This window comes from Nicotiana tabacum, chromosome 1 (genome assembly GCF_000715075.1).
Source record: "Nicotiana tabacum cultivar K326 chromosome 1, ASM71507v2, whole genome shotgun sequence".
NCBI lineage: Eukaryota > Viridiplantae > Streptophyta > Magnoliopsida > Solanales > Solanaceae > Nicotiana > Nicotiana tabacum.
The window spans coordinates 17,914,592-17,929,173 of record NC_134080.1 but is presented as its reverse complement, the minus strand read 5'-3'; the positions used below and the strand labels follow the sequence as shown (position 1 = coordinate 17,929,173).

The 14,582-nt window shown below is 34.1% G+C and overlaps 1 protein-coding gene and 1 long non-coding RNA gene across 2 annotated transcripts; both read right to left on the bottom strand.

Annotated features, from left to right (window-relative positions):
• Nucleotides 1–1,940: 1,940 nt before the first annotated feature.
• Nucleotides 1,941–5,167, bottom strand: LOC107819284 (uncharacterized). The gene has a single exon (XM_075242395.1). It carries the CDS (start codon nt 4,681–4,683, stop codon nt 2,257–2,259), a length of 2,427 nt encoding a protein of 808 aa, XP_075098496.1. The 5' UTR covers nt 4,684–5,167; the 3' UTR covers nt 1,941–2,256.
• Nucleotides 5,168–11,027: 5,860 nt separating this feature from the next.
• LOC107819285 (uncharacterized) lies at nt 11,028–14,141 on the bottom strand. The gene is made up of 2 exons (XR_001655689.2): nt 13,909–14,141; nt 11,028–11,272 (listed from the first exon to the last, which is right to left on the bottom strand). It is a non-coding gene; the product is annotated as an uncharacterized LOC107819285 (long non-coding RNA).
• Between the last annotated feature and the right edge of the window lie 441 nt (nt 14,142–14,582).

The following is a 14,582-nucleotide window of genomic DNA, read 5'->3' as shown; positions in this document are numbered from 1 at the left end:
ACTTGTGAGATTACACTGGGTGGTTGTTGTTGTTGCGCCAAAGTATACTATATTTCTTCAATGTTCGTGAATATGGTAAAAAGTGAACTCAACGAAAATGAGGGAGGCGTCAAGCTAAATCAAACTCTAAGAATCAAAATGATATAAAGGTTATCTAGAATATATGCAAATTATGATGAATGTATCATTAAAACCACAGTGAAATGCGGATAAAACTTTAACTATTACCGGGTGATGATGTTTTTTGTTTATGAAAGTCATCTGGAACCAGCAAAAATTAGTCAATCTTCGTTGCCATATCACTATCAAGCATCTCTTGCATTGCTTCATGCCGACAATATTCTTCTACTTTGGGTCCTCTCACAACTTTTTCGCAATGATGAGGAGCATCATCCAATGACCCTGCATGAAATATCACAAGTTTTGAAATGTTTAAGTGAGAAGTTACCCCAAAGGTGATTTAACTTGAGAGCCTTTTTCCCCTCTCCAAAACAACCTAAGCTCCCTGTGTGCGGGGTCCGGGGAAGGGCCAGACCACAAGGGTCTATTGTACGCAGTCTTAACCCTACATTTGTACAAGAGGTTATTTCCGCAGCTCGAACATGTGAACTCTTGGTAGCAACTTTACCAGTTACGCCAAGGCTCCACTTCTCTCTCCAAAACAACCAATTTTTAGAAACACTTCCACTACTTTCGCAATAGGGGTCCATACCCCTCCACTCAAAACAAGAGTCAGTTGTTGGAAGTGCTCTTCCAGCTATAAAGATTGATCAAAGTGTCCTTGAGGGAAGGGGGTTGTTGCCAAAGCTAGCAAAAAACTTGTCGCATAGGGCTCCATCAGTCTTAACAACCTCCGTCTTTTTAATCAAAAGTGCGCAGGTGAAAATTCTTGAATAATGTCCTTCTCTGATCATTTTCATAGTATCCTCTTCACATGATTTAACAGTTCTGCCAACCAAACATCTTATGGTGGTCTATCCGGTGTGACTATGACCTTGTCAAATACTTCTGCATCAAGAAAATTAAATAGCATTGCGCACAAGTCATACTTCATTTGATAAATAATATATGAATTCCTGCTGAAATAATACTGTCACAAAAGTTAGCTGAAAGATCAGTGCCAAATTTGCTCCTAGCCAAAAGGACTAGCATCTATTGTCAAGAGCACGGATAAAAAAGAACAAAGTGAAGTAGAGAAAACTAGTGAGGTTGAAAACAAATAAATACATTACTGGACCATCATATATATACTAATATCTAAACAGTTCTAACTAGTCAGTATACTGAATATAGCATGTTAACAAACAAATAGCAATATTAGTAGCTCTTCACAGCAATAATATATTATCACAGTTTGGTAACTCACCAACTTGGGGTCATTGCTCATACCAGACCGTGCCAGAATGATATCGAAGGCATGGATTCACACCAGATCCAAAGATGGTGTGTAGTGCAGAGGTACAGCATAGGTACAGAACCTACAGCAAAACCTCATCTGCGATCATCTTTCAAGTTCCTCGTACAAAAAGGATAGGCTGTGTCTGAGGTCAAAGTTTTTCATTTGCATCTTGATGGCACGTCCACACATTGTTGCATTTAGTTACCGCGGTCACATCTACTACCTGAGTCGGAAGAACTGAACATGGGATTTTCAGCAAAACCAAAATGGAATGGTATTTTGGAGTGAACATGTTAATTATTTTGAAATACCATTCAACAGATCATTCTAGGAGATCAGTTAAAGTATAAATTAACTTCTGGCTCAGCATTAGACCAATTATCTGTCCAGCATAATGAGGATACTTTTGACTTCCGAATCTACCGTTGAAATATGACTTGCAAATTTCTGTCAAAACAAGTCCTTTGAGGTACCTTAATCTGGATATAACTAAATAAGGACTGTGAACAGAATGCAGCTTTAAGCCAAAAACTGAACGAACTTTCATCAAATTAATAGGATCTATTCAAGAGTAAATTTCTGATCTTACAAGAAAAGGGAAACAAAAACCTTTCCCTCTACATCAAAATTTATGAGTTCCAAAACTACCTAAGAACAAAAGCAGTACAAACATTTCTGTCCTGCAACTTCTCTCAATCAGCTTTTTCTTAGCAAGCAAGAAGCTGTTCTGCACATCACTGATTTTAAGAGTGAACAACTCTGCTCATGCAAGAAAGCACGACAGTGTGGAAAGAATTTCATTTCTTCAGAAAAAATTCCTACTAATGTAGTCATAAATAAATAAGAAAAAAGGAACACTACACAGAGGATGTATCAACAAAAACCTCATTTAGAACATCATCCTCACTGTTTGCCAAGGAAAAAAGCTCAGCATCTTTATCTTCATCATTAGAACAATCCCTCCTCTGAAGCTTTGAATGAGCAGCAACAAATATCAATTTTTGAGCCTTGTCCATACCCACTCTTGAATGGGAATGAGCATTCGCCCATCTCAAGAAAGACCAGTTGCACTTATAACCACATGAACTTGCACGAAGGAAGATTAGCCTAACGGCCACCTTGCCAAGTGACTTAAATTCAGTGAGGTGAGTTTCCCACACAAGTCTGCTACTTTGTGGATTAGCAATTTTCATCTTTCCAGAGCTGGCATCCCTTTGTTTCAATTGTACAGCTTGAGCATACACAGGATCAAGTCCTTCAGTTCTCCATTTCATAAGCTCCATTAATGCAATGTGAGCCTCTTCCCTAGACACAAGCCGGGTTATGAGCTTGTCCACATCTTTCTCTTGCTCTGGTGTCAGACATTTAAATGGAGGCAAGTACTTGCCACTATTGTCCCTAATCAGATAGAGAGGGTCAAGTATAAAAGCAGCAGCCCAAGCAGGATGGTAGTTCTTGTTAAATCTCCTTTCAATCACCTTCTCTACTGGTCCCTCGACAATGTGAAACTTCGAACACCAATCCTTCACTTTCACCCTAAGCTCCTCCCAAAGAGGAAGGCACTGCCCTACACGCGGCTTCTCTGTCTGGATATCCTGTGCCATTGTCTTAATCAGTTTTACCAGTGAATGCACTGCTTCAAGTTCATTCCAAAAATGTGGGCTCCTCATCATCTCTTCGATATCTCTAGCAATTTGCTCCTCCATAGACAATATCTTATAGGATTCATCCAACAATACTAATTGAAGTGCACGTGCTGAGCTCAGTATATCCTCCACTAATGTGTAGACAGGTTCAAAATCTGATCTTTCATAACTACGCAATGGTATTCTCAATAAAGTAGCATGTCCATACTCCTGCAATTGATACTTGTGAAAACTATTCCGAACTTGAGACTTGTTATTAACAAAATTCGCAAGCTTTAAACAATTCCCAGTTACATTCTTTAACAAAGGAAGCTCCTTACTGAAATCCTTAACCAAACTATTAAACGCTTGATACTGACAAGAAACGTTAACCATCCAATGATGCTGATTCTCTAAGTTCCTCAAAGCCTTGGCCTTAAACTTATCTGCCACTATACCTACACATTGGTGCAAACTGTTGCCACAAATTTCAGAAATGGTCTCCATAAAAATCTCCTCTGCATACTTAGAATGCACGTATCCACTAGTGAACACTGCCCTTCTAAAGACACTGGTCCCATTGGGAAGATTCACAGACAAATTAACCAAATTCTCTTCACCATAATTCTTCGACTTCCAACCATCAGATGCAATCTGAAAGAACATAGCATCACGAATCTTCACCTCGGATTCAGCCTTTGCTTCCTCATACTTAGCATCCAATCTAGAACCCACAAAATCTCTCCTTGAGAGTGGCGGCAAACCAACTTGGTTTAAGAAAGATTTAAACTTTGGATGCTCAAGACTCGAAAACGAGACCGACCCACAACATTCATACACCCAATCAGCAAGATAATCAAGTGCTGAATCAATCTGGGATTTGCTTAATGTTGGGCCAGGTGATGCTTTAGGACTCTTTAGCTTCTTCACACTATCTTCTAGCATAGCTAAAGCACCTAAATCCTCTTTACCACCTGACAACATCAAATGCTGATGTGCATACACACCACCACCACTACCCACCGTACAACCCCCACTGCCTGCCATACAACCACCACTGCCACCAGTAGCAGTAACAACTGTAGTAGCCATTGAAACAACAGGGGAATAGGCTAACTCAACAGCAAATCTAGAGGGATCAACAATTGCTAAAGGTGGAACTTGGTACGACGTTGTAGTCACACTCCCCCCACCCCCACTTGAACTACCCCCACGTACCCCACCACCACCACCACCAGAAGAGCTCCGTTTACGGTGATTTAGCTGAGTTGGTGACGGAGTTAAAGTGACGTTAGTAGTAGTTGGTGGCACAGAAGAAATGGGCTTTGCAACAGAGTTGCTGAAATTAGGACAAGTTCCTCTTTTAAGATGTTCAGAGGCAGTTCTTGAAGGGTTAGAAGCAGAGAAAACGGCGTCGCATAAGGAACAACGGAGTTTAACAGCTTTAGGAAGTCCGGTATCAGAATTGTGGACCAAAATAGGCTCAAGGTGAGCCCAGTACCAAGCCCCTTTACCTTTTACAGCTTTTGTCCGTACCATCACAAGCCCTTCGTACCTCTTGTGCACTGCCTTAGCATTAAGTTCGTCGACCGAGCCTCCGCCGCCGCCGGTGGAGTCCACGGTGGTTAAAGCTGTGGTTGTATTTGGTGTAGCAGCCATTTCGTTAAAATACCAGAAAAGCCCCTGTAATTATTAACGTATGATATATTAAAATGCAAAGGACGTGGCTTTATGTAAAATTGGTGTTTTTAAGGGGCATTTTTTGGGCATGCATTATTTTTAGCCGGGAAATGTTGCCGGCAAAGGTGGGAAAGTGGGTGACGGCCGGTGGTCCATTATTATAGAGAGAAAAAGTGTTTTGGACTGTAGTGGTCCTCTTAAGTTTCTTTATATGGGTTTTGAAACGTTTTTTTTGGCTGTGTTCGGAGTAAATTTCGAGAAGTTTCTATAGAGAGATACGAAAAAAGTTCTAGGTCGGAGTTCCGCCGGAAACGGTGCCGGAGAAGAAGAAGAAGAAGAAAAGGAGAGAGAGAGAGAGAGTGGTGTAGTTGAGAATTGAGAGCAGGCTTTGGTCTTAACACATAGGCGCGTGTTTACTGTTTGTTTGACGAATGGAACCTTCGTATGTTTTAACACACTTGCCCTCAATATCAGGCCGCTAAATAGTTTGGTTTTATAAATTGGTAGTAATATTTTCGTCATTATACATATTTTAAACCAAGTGTGACAAAATAGTTCTCCTAATACACTTTTAGTACTGATTTATTTGATATATTATGCCTATGGAAAGTCAATCTGTTTAATTTCTTTAACTAAACTAAATAAATAAAAAATATGAAACTTTAAATTTTGATATTTTTAATTATTTTTTTGAAAATATTATTTGTTCATGGAATATTATAAATTTTTTTAATAGTTTTGAAATTTCTTTTCAAGTTTTCAAATTTTAGTTTAGGATAATTTTTCATTGAAAATCTTTTCTTCCACTCACAAGTCTTCAACTTTTTTTAAATAAAATGCATGTTCAAACACAATTTCAACTTGTAAAAAATATTTTTCAACACAATTTCAAATTTTTTTTTTCGAATTTCAATTAAATTTATCTCTAAACGCTAGCTTATTTTCACAAAAAATAAATATTGGACTGGAGATAAATATTGTATTAAATCGACGAACGTAAAAATAATAAACTCGTGAGTACCGAATGATAATAACGAGCTAGTTAGTCGACCCCAACAAATTGGATATTGAAGCATAATTCAAGGAAGTTCTTGTATGTTTCTAATTTGAATTAAAAGGATGAAAGAATATATTTTTTAAGTAATGTAGTAAAAAATCAGTTGATTTTATTGGTTTAGACTTTAGCCTACGACTCATTAACTAGACTGTTTGATTTCAAGAAACAGGTCAACGGAAATAATTTTCTTTATCATTTGTCCTAAAGAAATTGACGACCGTGAAATTAGACTTTGTCTTAAAACAGAGTTAAAACTGGATGTCGAATATTTTCACGTATAATTTGTTTATTGACATGCATGTTGGCATTTTCCTAATTTGTTATCACACTTTATTAGTTTTTCAGTTATGTTATTATCATGATATTCCTATTCATATTTAACATAAATGTTGTGTGACTCATTGTTTACATATTCTTTATACAAATGACGTGCATTAAACTACGTATATTTAGCTTAGAACGTGAAAAAGGTTGCATTTCTAAGTAAATTTATCAAGTCTGAAATTACTACAAATATTTGATGACTATCAAAGACACTTTGATTGCCTTTTTTCCTTCATAAGCGCTAATTTTTTTTAACCAAATCTCACTAAGTTCGAATTTACACCGATCTTAACCTTTTGTAGAATATATAGACGTTCAAATCGATTTTTGACATACCAACTCAAAATATAATTACTAAAAAAATTTAAACTCAAATTGAAGCGTCGAATGGATCTTTAATGATATTTCATCAAAAATGAAGAAATAATTTAATTAGTAGAAAGAGTTTTTGGCGTAAGAAAACAAAAATGGAGATTTTTTTTTTTGGAGAAAAAAGTTGATAAAGCCATGGGAGTTGCGCTTGAAAGAGAAGATCTTTAAAATTCTTAGTTTTATGAGTTTTCTTCGACGGTGTATATATTATGTGAAAATTTTGTTAAAGTATTGTGCGTTATTGTAAGTATAAATTTTATTTTGTATATTTCTTATAATTTTCCAACTTTTATTTGGTAAAAGAGAACGAGAATACAACTCACGGTAGTCTATATTAGGGTGGTAATATATGATTAACACTAGCTAGAATACTGTAGTATCCATAAAAGTAAAATTACCATAAATAAAGTGAAACAAAGGGAGCAATACTTTATCTCTTTATAATTTCTTTATAAAGGAAGAAACTAATAACTAAATGCATAGTTGAGCCAGATTTACAACTGGTCGTTCAAAAATAGCACACTTTTAAAAGTAATCAAAATTTAGCCACTTTTCATGTAAAGATAAATCTGGGCGAAAATACTGTTCAAAACCCGGAAAATACGCGAGTATATTATACTAGAACTCCAGCATAAGTATGTTTGAACTCCAGCATATTATACTAGAGTTCCAGGATAAGTATGCTGGAACTCCAGCATAATATGATGGAGTTCCAGCAAGTATAATTGTCCAGTATAATATACTAGAGTTTGGAGCACCGACGCTCCAGTCTCCAGTATATTATACTGGAGTCAACAAAGTATACCGGTCCAGCATAATATGCTGGAATTCATACACAGGTGCACCGAACTCCGGTATATTATGCTGGACCGGTCTCTGTTGCTGCAAAATAGTGGCTATTTTTCATTGACTTCGTAAACGCTGGCTATTTTTGAATGATCAGTCCGAAAACTGGCCATACCGTGCTATTTTTACGGAGTTATTATGGCATCTTACTAGCAAATTCAATTAATAGCCTGTTTGGTCAAGCTTCTTTTTGGCCAGAAGTACTTTTTTTTACCAAAAATATTTTTGGCCAAAAATTGAGGTGTTTGGTCAAGCTTTTGGAAGGAAAAAAAGTACTTTTGAGGAGAAGCGGAAGCAGTTTTGGAGAAGTAAGAAAAAGTAGCTTCTCTCCAAAAACACTTTTTTGAGAAGTACTTTTGAGAGAAATACACTTAGAAGCAGATTTTTAAAGCTTGGCCAAACACTAATTGCTGCTCAGAAGTGCTTTTCAAACTAATTAGCCAAACATAAACTACTTCTCACCAAAAGTACTTTTGAGAAAAACACTTTTGAAAAAAAGCATTTCTCAAAATAACCTAATTTTTGGCCGGACTATAAATAAAAATGATTTGGTGAATGCCCTTCCTTTTTATAATTTTTTATTTTCTAAAATATCTCAACTTCAATTTCCTCAATATTTTAAAAATTATTATTTAGTTCTGGTCTTTGTCAGGAGTCTTTTTGGGTGGGAAAAGGGCATGCGGGCCAGGAGGAGTCCTTTGTTTGTTTCCCTTATTTTTGTAATGAGAATAAAAATTAGGAAAATAATATTGTATATAAATATTATATATTTTTACGGTTGCCAAATATAAATAATTTCGGTGGCGGACTAAAATTGATCTTTGCCGAAGAAAATTTGTCCTAATAATTTAAAATATTTTTGAGGAAAAAGAATATTAATACTGTCAGCTAATTTGGGTATCCTATTTGTGCCTTGTTGTTCATGTGTTGATAAAATCAAATAAAGACATGAAAAGGGCAACCTAATTAAAATAAATAAATTGCCACCAGTTGTTTTTCATTTTCTTGGAGCATTGTTGACCAAAACCAGACAATATAAAATGTGCCTGCAAAAAGTTCGCCAAATCTATTTGCAATCAACCCCCTTTTCTTTTTCTAATAACACACGAGGAACCATTATTGTGATGATGTAATATTTTCACTAATATAGATTAAAATTTTAAATTTTTTAATGGGATTAACTCTGTAATTATTTAATGAGTTTTTAACCTTTTTTTGGCTCTTCGCTTGCGTTTATGAAGATTTTTTTTCTTTGCCATGTCATCTTTCAATAAAGTATTAAATTCATTTCGGATAAGTATAGAATGGAAAAAGAATGTCCGTATAAGTTGAGTTGGAAACTTACTTTTGAAGACAAGTTCAGCATCTTGATCTTATGTATTTTCCCTTTTCTCATAAGTGAATTTAATTCTGCTTTGTAGTAAATCTAACAAATAAGAGAATGAAGTGTTTGACATTTCAGCAAATGTTCACTTATTCGAGGCGGACCAGAATTTAAACTTTGTAAGTTCATCTTTTAAGTATTTTAGTATTGAATCCATTATATTTTTAAAATTGTGGGTTTATATATACTATTTTTGCAATTTTAATAATTTTTTACAAATTAATTATACTTTGCATCGAAAATTATGGGTTCAATTGAACTCATCATTAGTACATTAGATACGCCCCTATATTCAGGGACGGAGTTACGGGTAAAAGGGGTTTATCCGAACCCCTTTTTGCTAGAAAATTACAGTATATATTTGATTAAATTTCCTTTTTGTAGTATATATTATGTGTTGATCTCCTTGACGTTCTTCGTAAGTTTATCTTTTTTATTATTTGAATTCCTTTGTAACTTATTTATTTATTCTTGTGTTTACAATTTGGCATCAAGACTAGTGCACTTACGAGTTATAGCAACTAGGGAATTTTCAAACATAACTTTAATGCCAAGTCTACATCAAATCAATTTTTGGCTCCTATAAATGGAGAAACACCTATCTTCTTGAATAACATAGCCCTTCTTTATATCTTTTGAGAAAACTTTTCAATGTAGACAAATCAATTAACCTTATGTGTTATTATTGTATTATTTTTTGTCTCAACTTTTAGATCCGAAATTACCGCTTAGTAAGATTATTTTAGGCTCCAATAGAATTTAAAATTTTGGAAATGCATGAGTGAGAATTTTGTTGACTTTTTCTTTTATATTCATATACAAATCAAATCAATATATTGGATTTCATACTTATCTTTTTTATTTGACCATCCGATATTGTACTCACTGTATAGGACTCATTTATGAGAGAAATGTCCCATATCATGAATTTCTTCATTTTCTAAGGTTCAAATGTGATATTTCTGGTTAAAGACCGAGGAATTCATCTCTTAGTAGTTAGTAGTGACTTTATACTTAGTAGGCATTTGGACATAAAAATTGTAATTTCTGAAAAAAAGTAGTATTTGGAGTTAAATTGAGAAAATGATATTTGTAATTTAAAATTATGTTTGAACATATATTTCACTTGAAAAATTGTTGCAATTTTGTGAGTGGTGGAAAAAGTTTCTTCTGAAAATTTTGAATTTGAAAAACTCATTTTCAAAAATATTTCAAAAACTTGTAAAATTTTATGGACAAACACATTTTTAAAAAATATATAAATTATGAACAAATGGGGCCTTAATAAAATAAAGTAACATAAAATAAGAGGAATGGAGTACAAGGAACATTTAAACTAAGTAGTATGATTACATATTCGAATTCTTCCAAACTCTATAATTTACCTACAAATGCTATTTTACCTAGTGGTTAAAAGTGAAAATAATAATGACATAGGTGGTATACTATGTAAGATTCTAAGACGTGTATGGTTTAGATTGAGAGGACAACATTCTTTGGAGATGTCTCCCAAGAGGAAGAAAAAAGAAAAGGAAAGCTAAGAATAAAGTCTTAAGAAATAATGAGGAAAAAAAATATATGGTTTGTGGATGTGTATAATTCTCTTTCCTTTTTAAAAGGTGGATTAGATAGGAAAAAGGAAGAAGGGGCCAATGAGTGAGAAAAGCAAAATAAAATGGGAAAGCCATCACCACATGATTTTAGGACAATAAATCTTGATTAGCTCTTTTCATTTTTTTTTCCTTCCATCTGGATCTCACTTTCCTTTATTTTTCATTTGGACATTTCCTTTCTATATTAACCTACTATGATCAATAAGGATTGTGGTGGAGTGGTAATTACTCCTTTATCCTTAATCAGAGATTTCGAGTTTGAGCCCCTGGGTGTAAAGCCGTCTTTATTAGGGAGTGCTTTACCCCCAATGTAGGACTTCCCGTGCAAATCCAGATTAATCGCGTCACAATATGGGTACCGAATACCGAATGGGAAATAAAAAAAACCCTACTATGATGTATAGCTTGTGTAGAAATTTATGATCGATACCACCTATGGTAGAGGAATATGATTTTTTCCATTGTTATTTAGAGATCCAGGATTCCAGCTCTATAAATGAATAGACTTCCGATAGGAAACGCTTCCTTCTTTAATGAGTCTTATGCAACTTGAATCTGAATTAGTCGGACTTTAATATAGAATTGCAGATCGAATGAAAAATCAAAACAAAAGTCGGATCGATATTGAATTGTCTTGTATTAATGGATGCGATGATGTGGAACGTTAGTAGTTCCTGCGTAGCTAGTTTACTAGTAAGGGTAGACCGGGCTTTGCCCGAGCCCAACATGAACAAAGCTTTGCTATTATAAATTGAGGTATAGTTACAATATCAGCAAGGAATGAGCTTGTGTCCAAAAGAGAAATAGAAGATTATATAATTATCACAGAAATGTTACTCTTTATAAGCTATCTATTTCTCTAATATTTTGTTATTTTAAGTCAGTGGAATGCTTTGGATGTACAAACCAACAAATACAGAAGCTTCAATGCCAAAGTCATATGGTCTTCCAGCAGTACCTGCTGATATGAATCTGTGTAGGATAGCAACAATTAAAAAATTTATCAACAAAGATGATAAACTATTATGTCAAATCAACTCTAGCAACAGTGAAATAATCTAACCATTATATAATTAGAAGACATAATTGTAAAATGTATAGATAAACATTATGTTTAAGCAAGGACTTGACAGACCACTTGTACAATACTCTAAAAATATTGTAGAGTATGCTTATGAGCGCGGACATAGACAAGTCAGATTAACCAATCCTGACACAAAATAGTAAGGTTCAAATTATAGTTGCACAAGAAATAAAATATGAAAGATAGAAGTTGTTATTCTTCATGACCACCCAGATATAGATGTAGCACATGCTGCATAGCATATATGACATTTTGGGTTTAGAGTACAAGGAAAATGAAATGGAATGTACAAGTTCATCAGTTATTACGGTCATAAATGCATCAGCAAACTGCCCAGTAAATGTAATCATTGTGGCATTGATGTGAATTACTGAGAGTTAATTCAGAGATGAATCTGAAAATATCAAGACTACCCACAGTCTAATAGCAACAATAGTTTTTTCTATATAAAGAGAACTTATGAGAAATAAATATCCAGTTTTACTATTCAATCAAAATGAGAAAAACCTTAACGAGTTTAGAATCTAGCAAGTTCTGACATATAAAAATAACATCAAGGTTTTGTTCATTATTTAAATATGCAATTTCATCTTTTCTGATGTACATAATTTCTATAACTTTTCTGATTAGCATGTTAAAAGGTTTATTTCGCTGAATGATACTTTACCGTACGTGAATTGTTTAGTTTTTTCTGCTTTGATGGGCTATACATGTGTTTTAATTTGCTCCAAGTGCTTTATCTGTTTGTTTGAGGAATGTCATTTGTGCAGTGCTGTTAATCTCGAAAAAAAGATAGCTACAAGTTCACACATTTTCCACTAAATAAGTTCACATGTTTTAGCCCTAGCAGGGATGTCAGTGATTATAACTTATTAAGGACTGTGGCAATATAAATACCAGACATCGGTGATGAATATAATAATACAACAATTTTCTCCTACAGATGCTTCTGCAATAAGTTTTTCCACTAAGGATTCCTCTTTTGTATCTTTTGTATATGTTTGTTCCTTCGGTCAGAAGACATTTCTTCACAAACTTATTATTGTGAGATATCTGCATTTCAAATAGTTCACAGAAATCAAGCCAAAAAGTACCTCAGTAGACTTTAAGCAGGAGAGTTTGTTGTTTATTCTACTGACAATAGAAAGGTAGATGAATTCAATATAAGGCTATGACAAAGTTATTCTATTGTAAAATACACTATCATTTGAAAAATTAAATAAATGTGTATTTGGTTTTGGTATGTTAGTTTCATTCTTCATCAGATGAGTTCAAGACAATGGTTAAAGTGAAAGACTGAAGCTGAAGTTGTAAACCTTTCAAGGGAGCAGCATATATGAAAGTAATAGGTACCATAATTACAATGTTATTTCCCTAATATCTTAAACGTACACACCAAATTTAATAATGCGGGAAAACTTTGTCAAAATACAGTATTCGTTTATGCTACTGAAAACTATCAGAATGTTAAGAAATATAGCAGGGGCAAGTATGAAAAACGTTGCAAATCTGTGGCAGAATCATAAAGAGCAGTAAATCAGAAGTATTTTTCTTTTTTTTTTTAACTGGACCTATGTATATCTGGGCTACACTCTGACCAAGGTTGTATAGTGAAACTGGATTTTGTATTTGTAACTATTAGATCTAGAGGTTATTTTAGTGTTTATCTCATCTTTTATCGACGAGCTTCGTGCTTCTAAAACTACACAAGATCAATTTACATTTGTAAGAACTTTACAGATTCTTTCGTAGTCAGAATTGTGTAGAAGGTAAATAGGTTTATAATTAAAGAAATAAAATTGAAAATACTTCCATAGTAATAGTAGAGCAATTTCTAGGACTGCAGCGAGCTAGGAGCCAACCTTCTCCATATGGAGACTTGTTCTCAAGATTGTGCACACATATGTTCTAACTATTTACACTTAGTAATCATGCCTATAGGGATTCTTATGCAACATATTCTTCAAATGTTTAAGCAAAAAAGCAGCTTTGCTTTTAACACTGCTTCATTAAGCTTTCTGTATCAAGGACATGTGCAAAGTCGTATGATCTCATAGCTAAACTACAATCTCATAGCTTAATCATTCACAGTGAGAAATCGTTGCTCTACATGCGAACTTCCATCACTGTAAATGTTTCTCTTTACCATTTGCATCAGATCTGACAATAAACTTTTTGGTGATCTATGGCGTAAAAATCAAATTAAATTTAAGTAGTTTGTCGCAGACTACGAAATAGAGTGTTATCCAGCTGTAAAATGTCAAAAATTGCAAGGATCAAACCAATTTTTGCACAAATTACCCATTTGCATGTCAATAAAACAAATCAATTACAAAGCTGGGGCGACGCAATCAGACGACAATAAACATTCAAAAAACAAAGTGAAATATAAAGCAAAAAGAAACTTACAGAGGAATTAAAGGCTATAGGAAAAACACAAAATCAGAAAGTCACAAGAACAGAGATGAAGCTTCGTCGTACGAAAACATAGATCAATAAACTAACTTTTGAACTATCGAATTACCTTGGAATAACAAAACTTTGAACGTTGGCATGAGGAGAGAGAAACAGATTAACCAAGAGAGTGCAGTGGTGATTGACATCGTGACACGGTAGCAAAGTAGCTTTGGACTCCACTCCAGATCAGACACGTTAACAACAAAAACGGGCACAATAGACAATTTAAGCATAATAACGCATGAAATGACCAATTTACCCTCGTGAGGAAGCAAGCATGTTGACGGAGAGCTCTCTGCTATTCCCTCTTCTAAGAAGTATTTATATTTTATTTGTCTAATCAACGTAACACAAAAAACATTATAACATAGGGAAATAATAACAAATTTAGTAAATAATTATGCATTTTTTAAGGTTAAGAGGTAAATTGCTTGAGTAATTTCTACATATATAATGGTTCATCGATTGTAACATTAAAAAATTTACTACTCAATGTTTATCCTAAGTGAACGTTCTCTTAATATTCCTTATTTTGACATAAAAATCGGTGAGATTTTCACTTTTGAAGAGTAATTTCATGGATATTCACTTAAATATCATTGATTTTTTCTGCATTATCATAAAAAAGTAAGTAGACAACATTTTGTATATAAAATTTCCCTCAACTTGCTAAAATATTACAAAAATATCTCATTTGTTTTCTTCTAGTGACTTTATGTGAATACCACGATCAGCAAAATT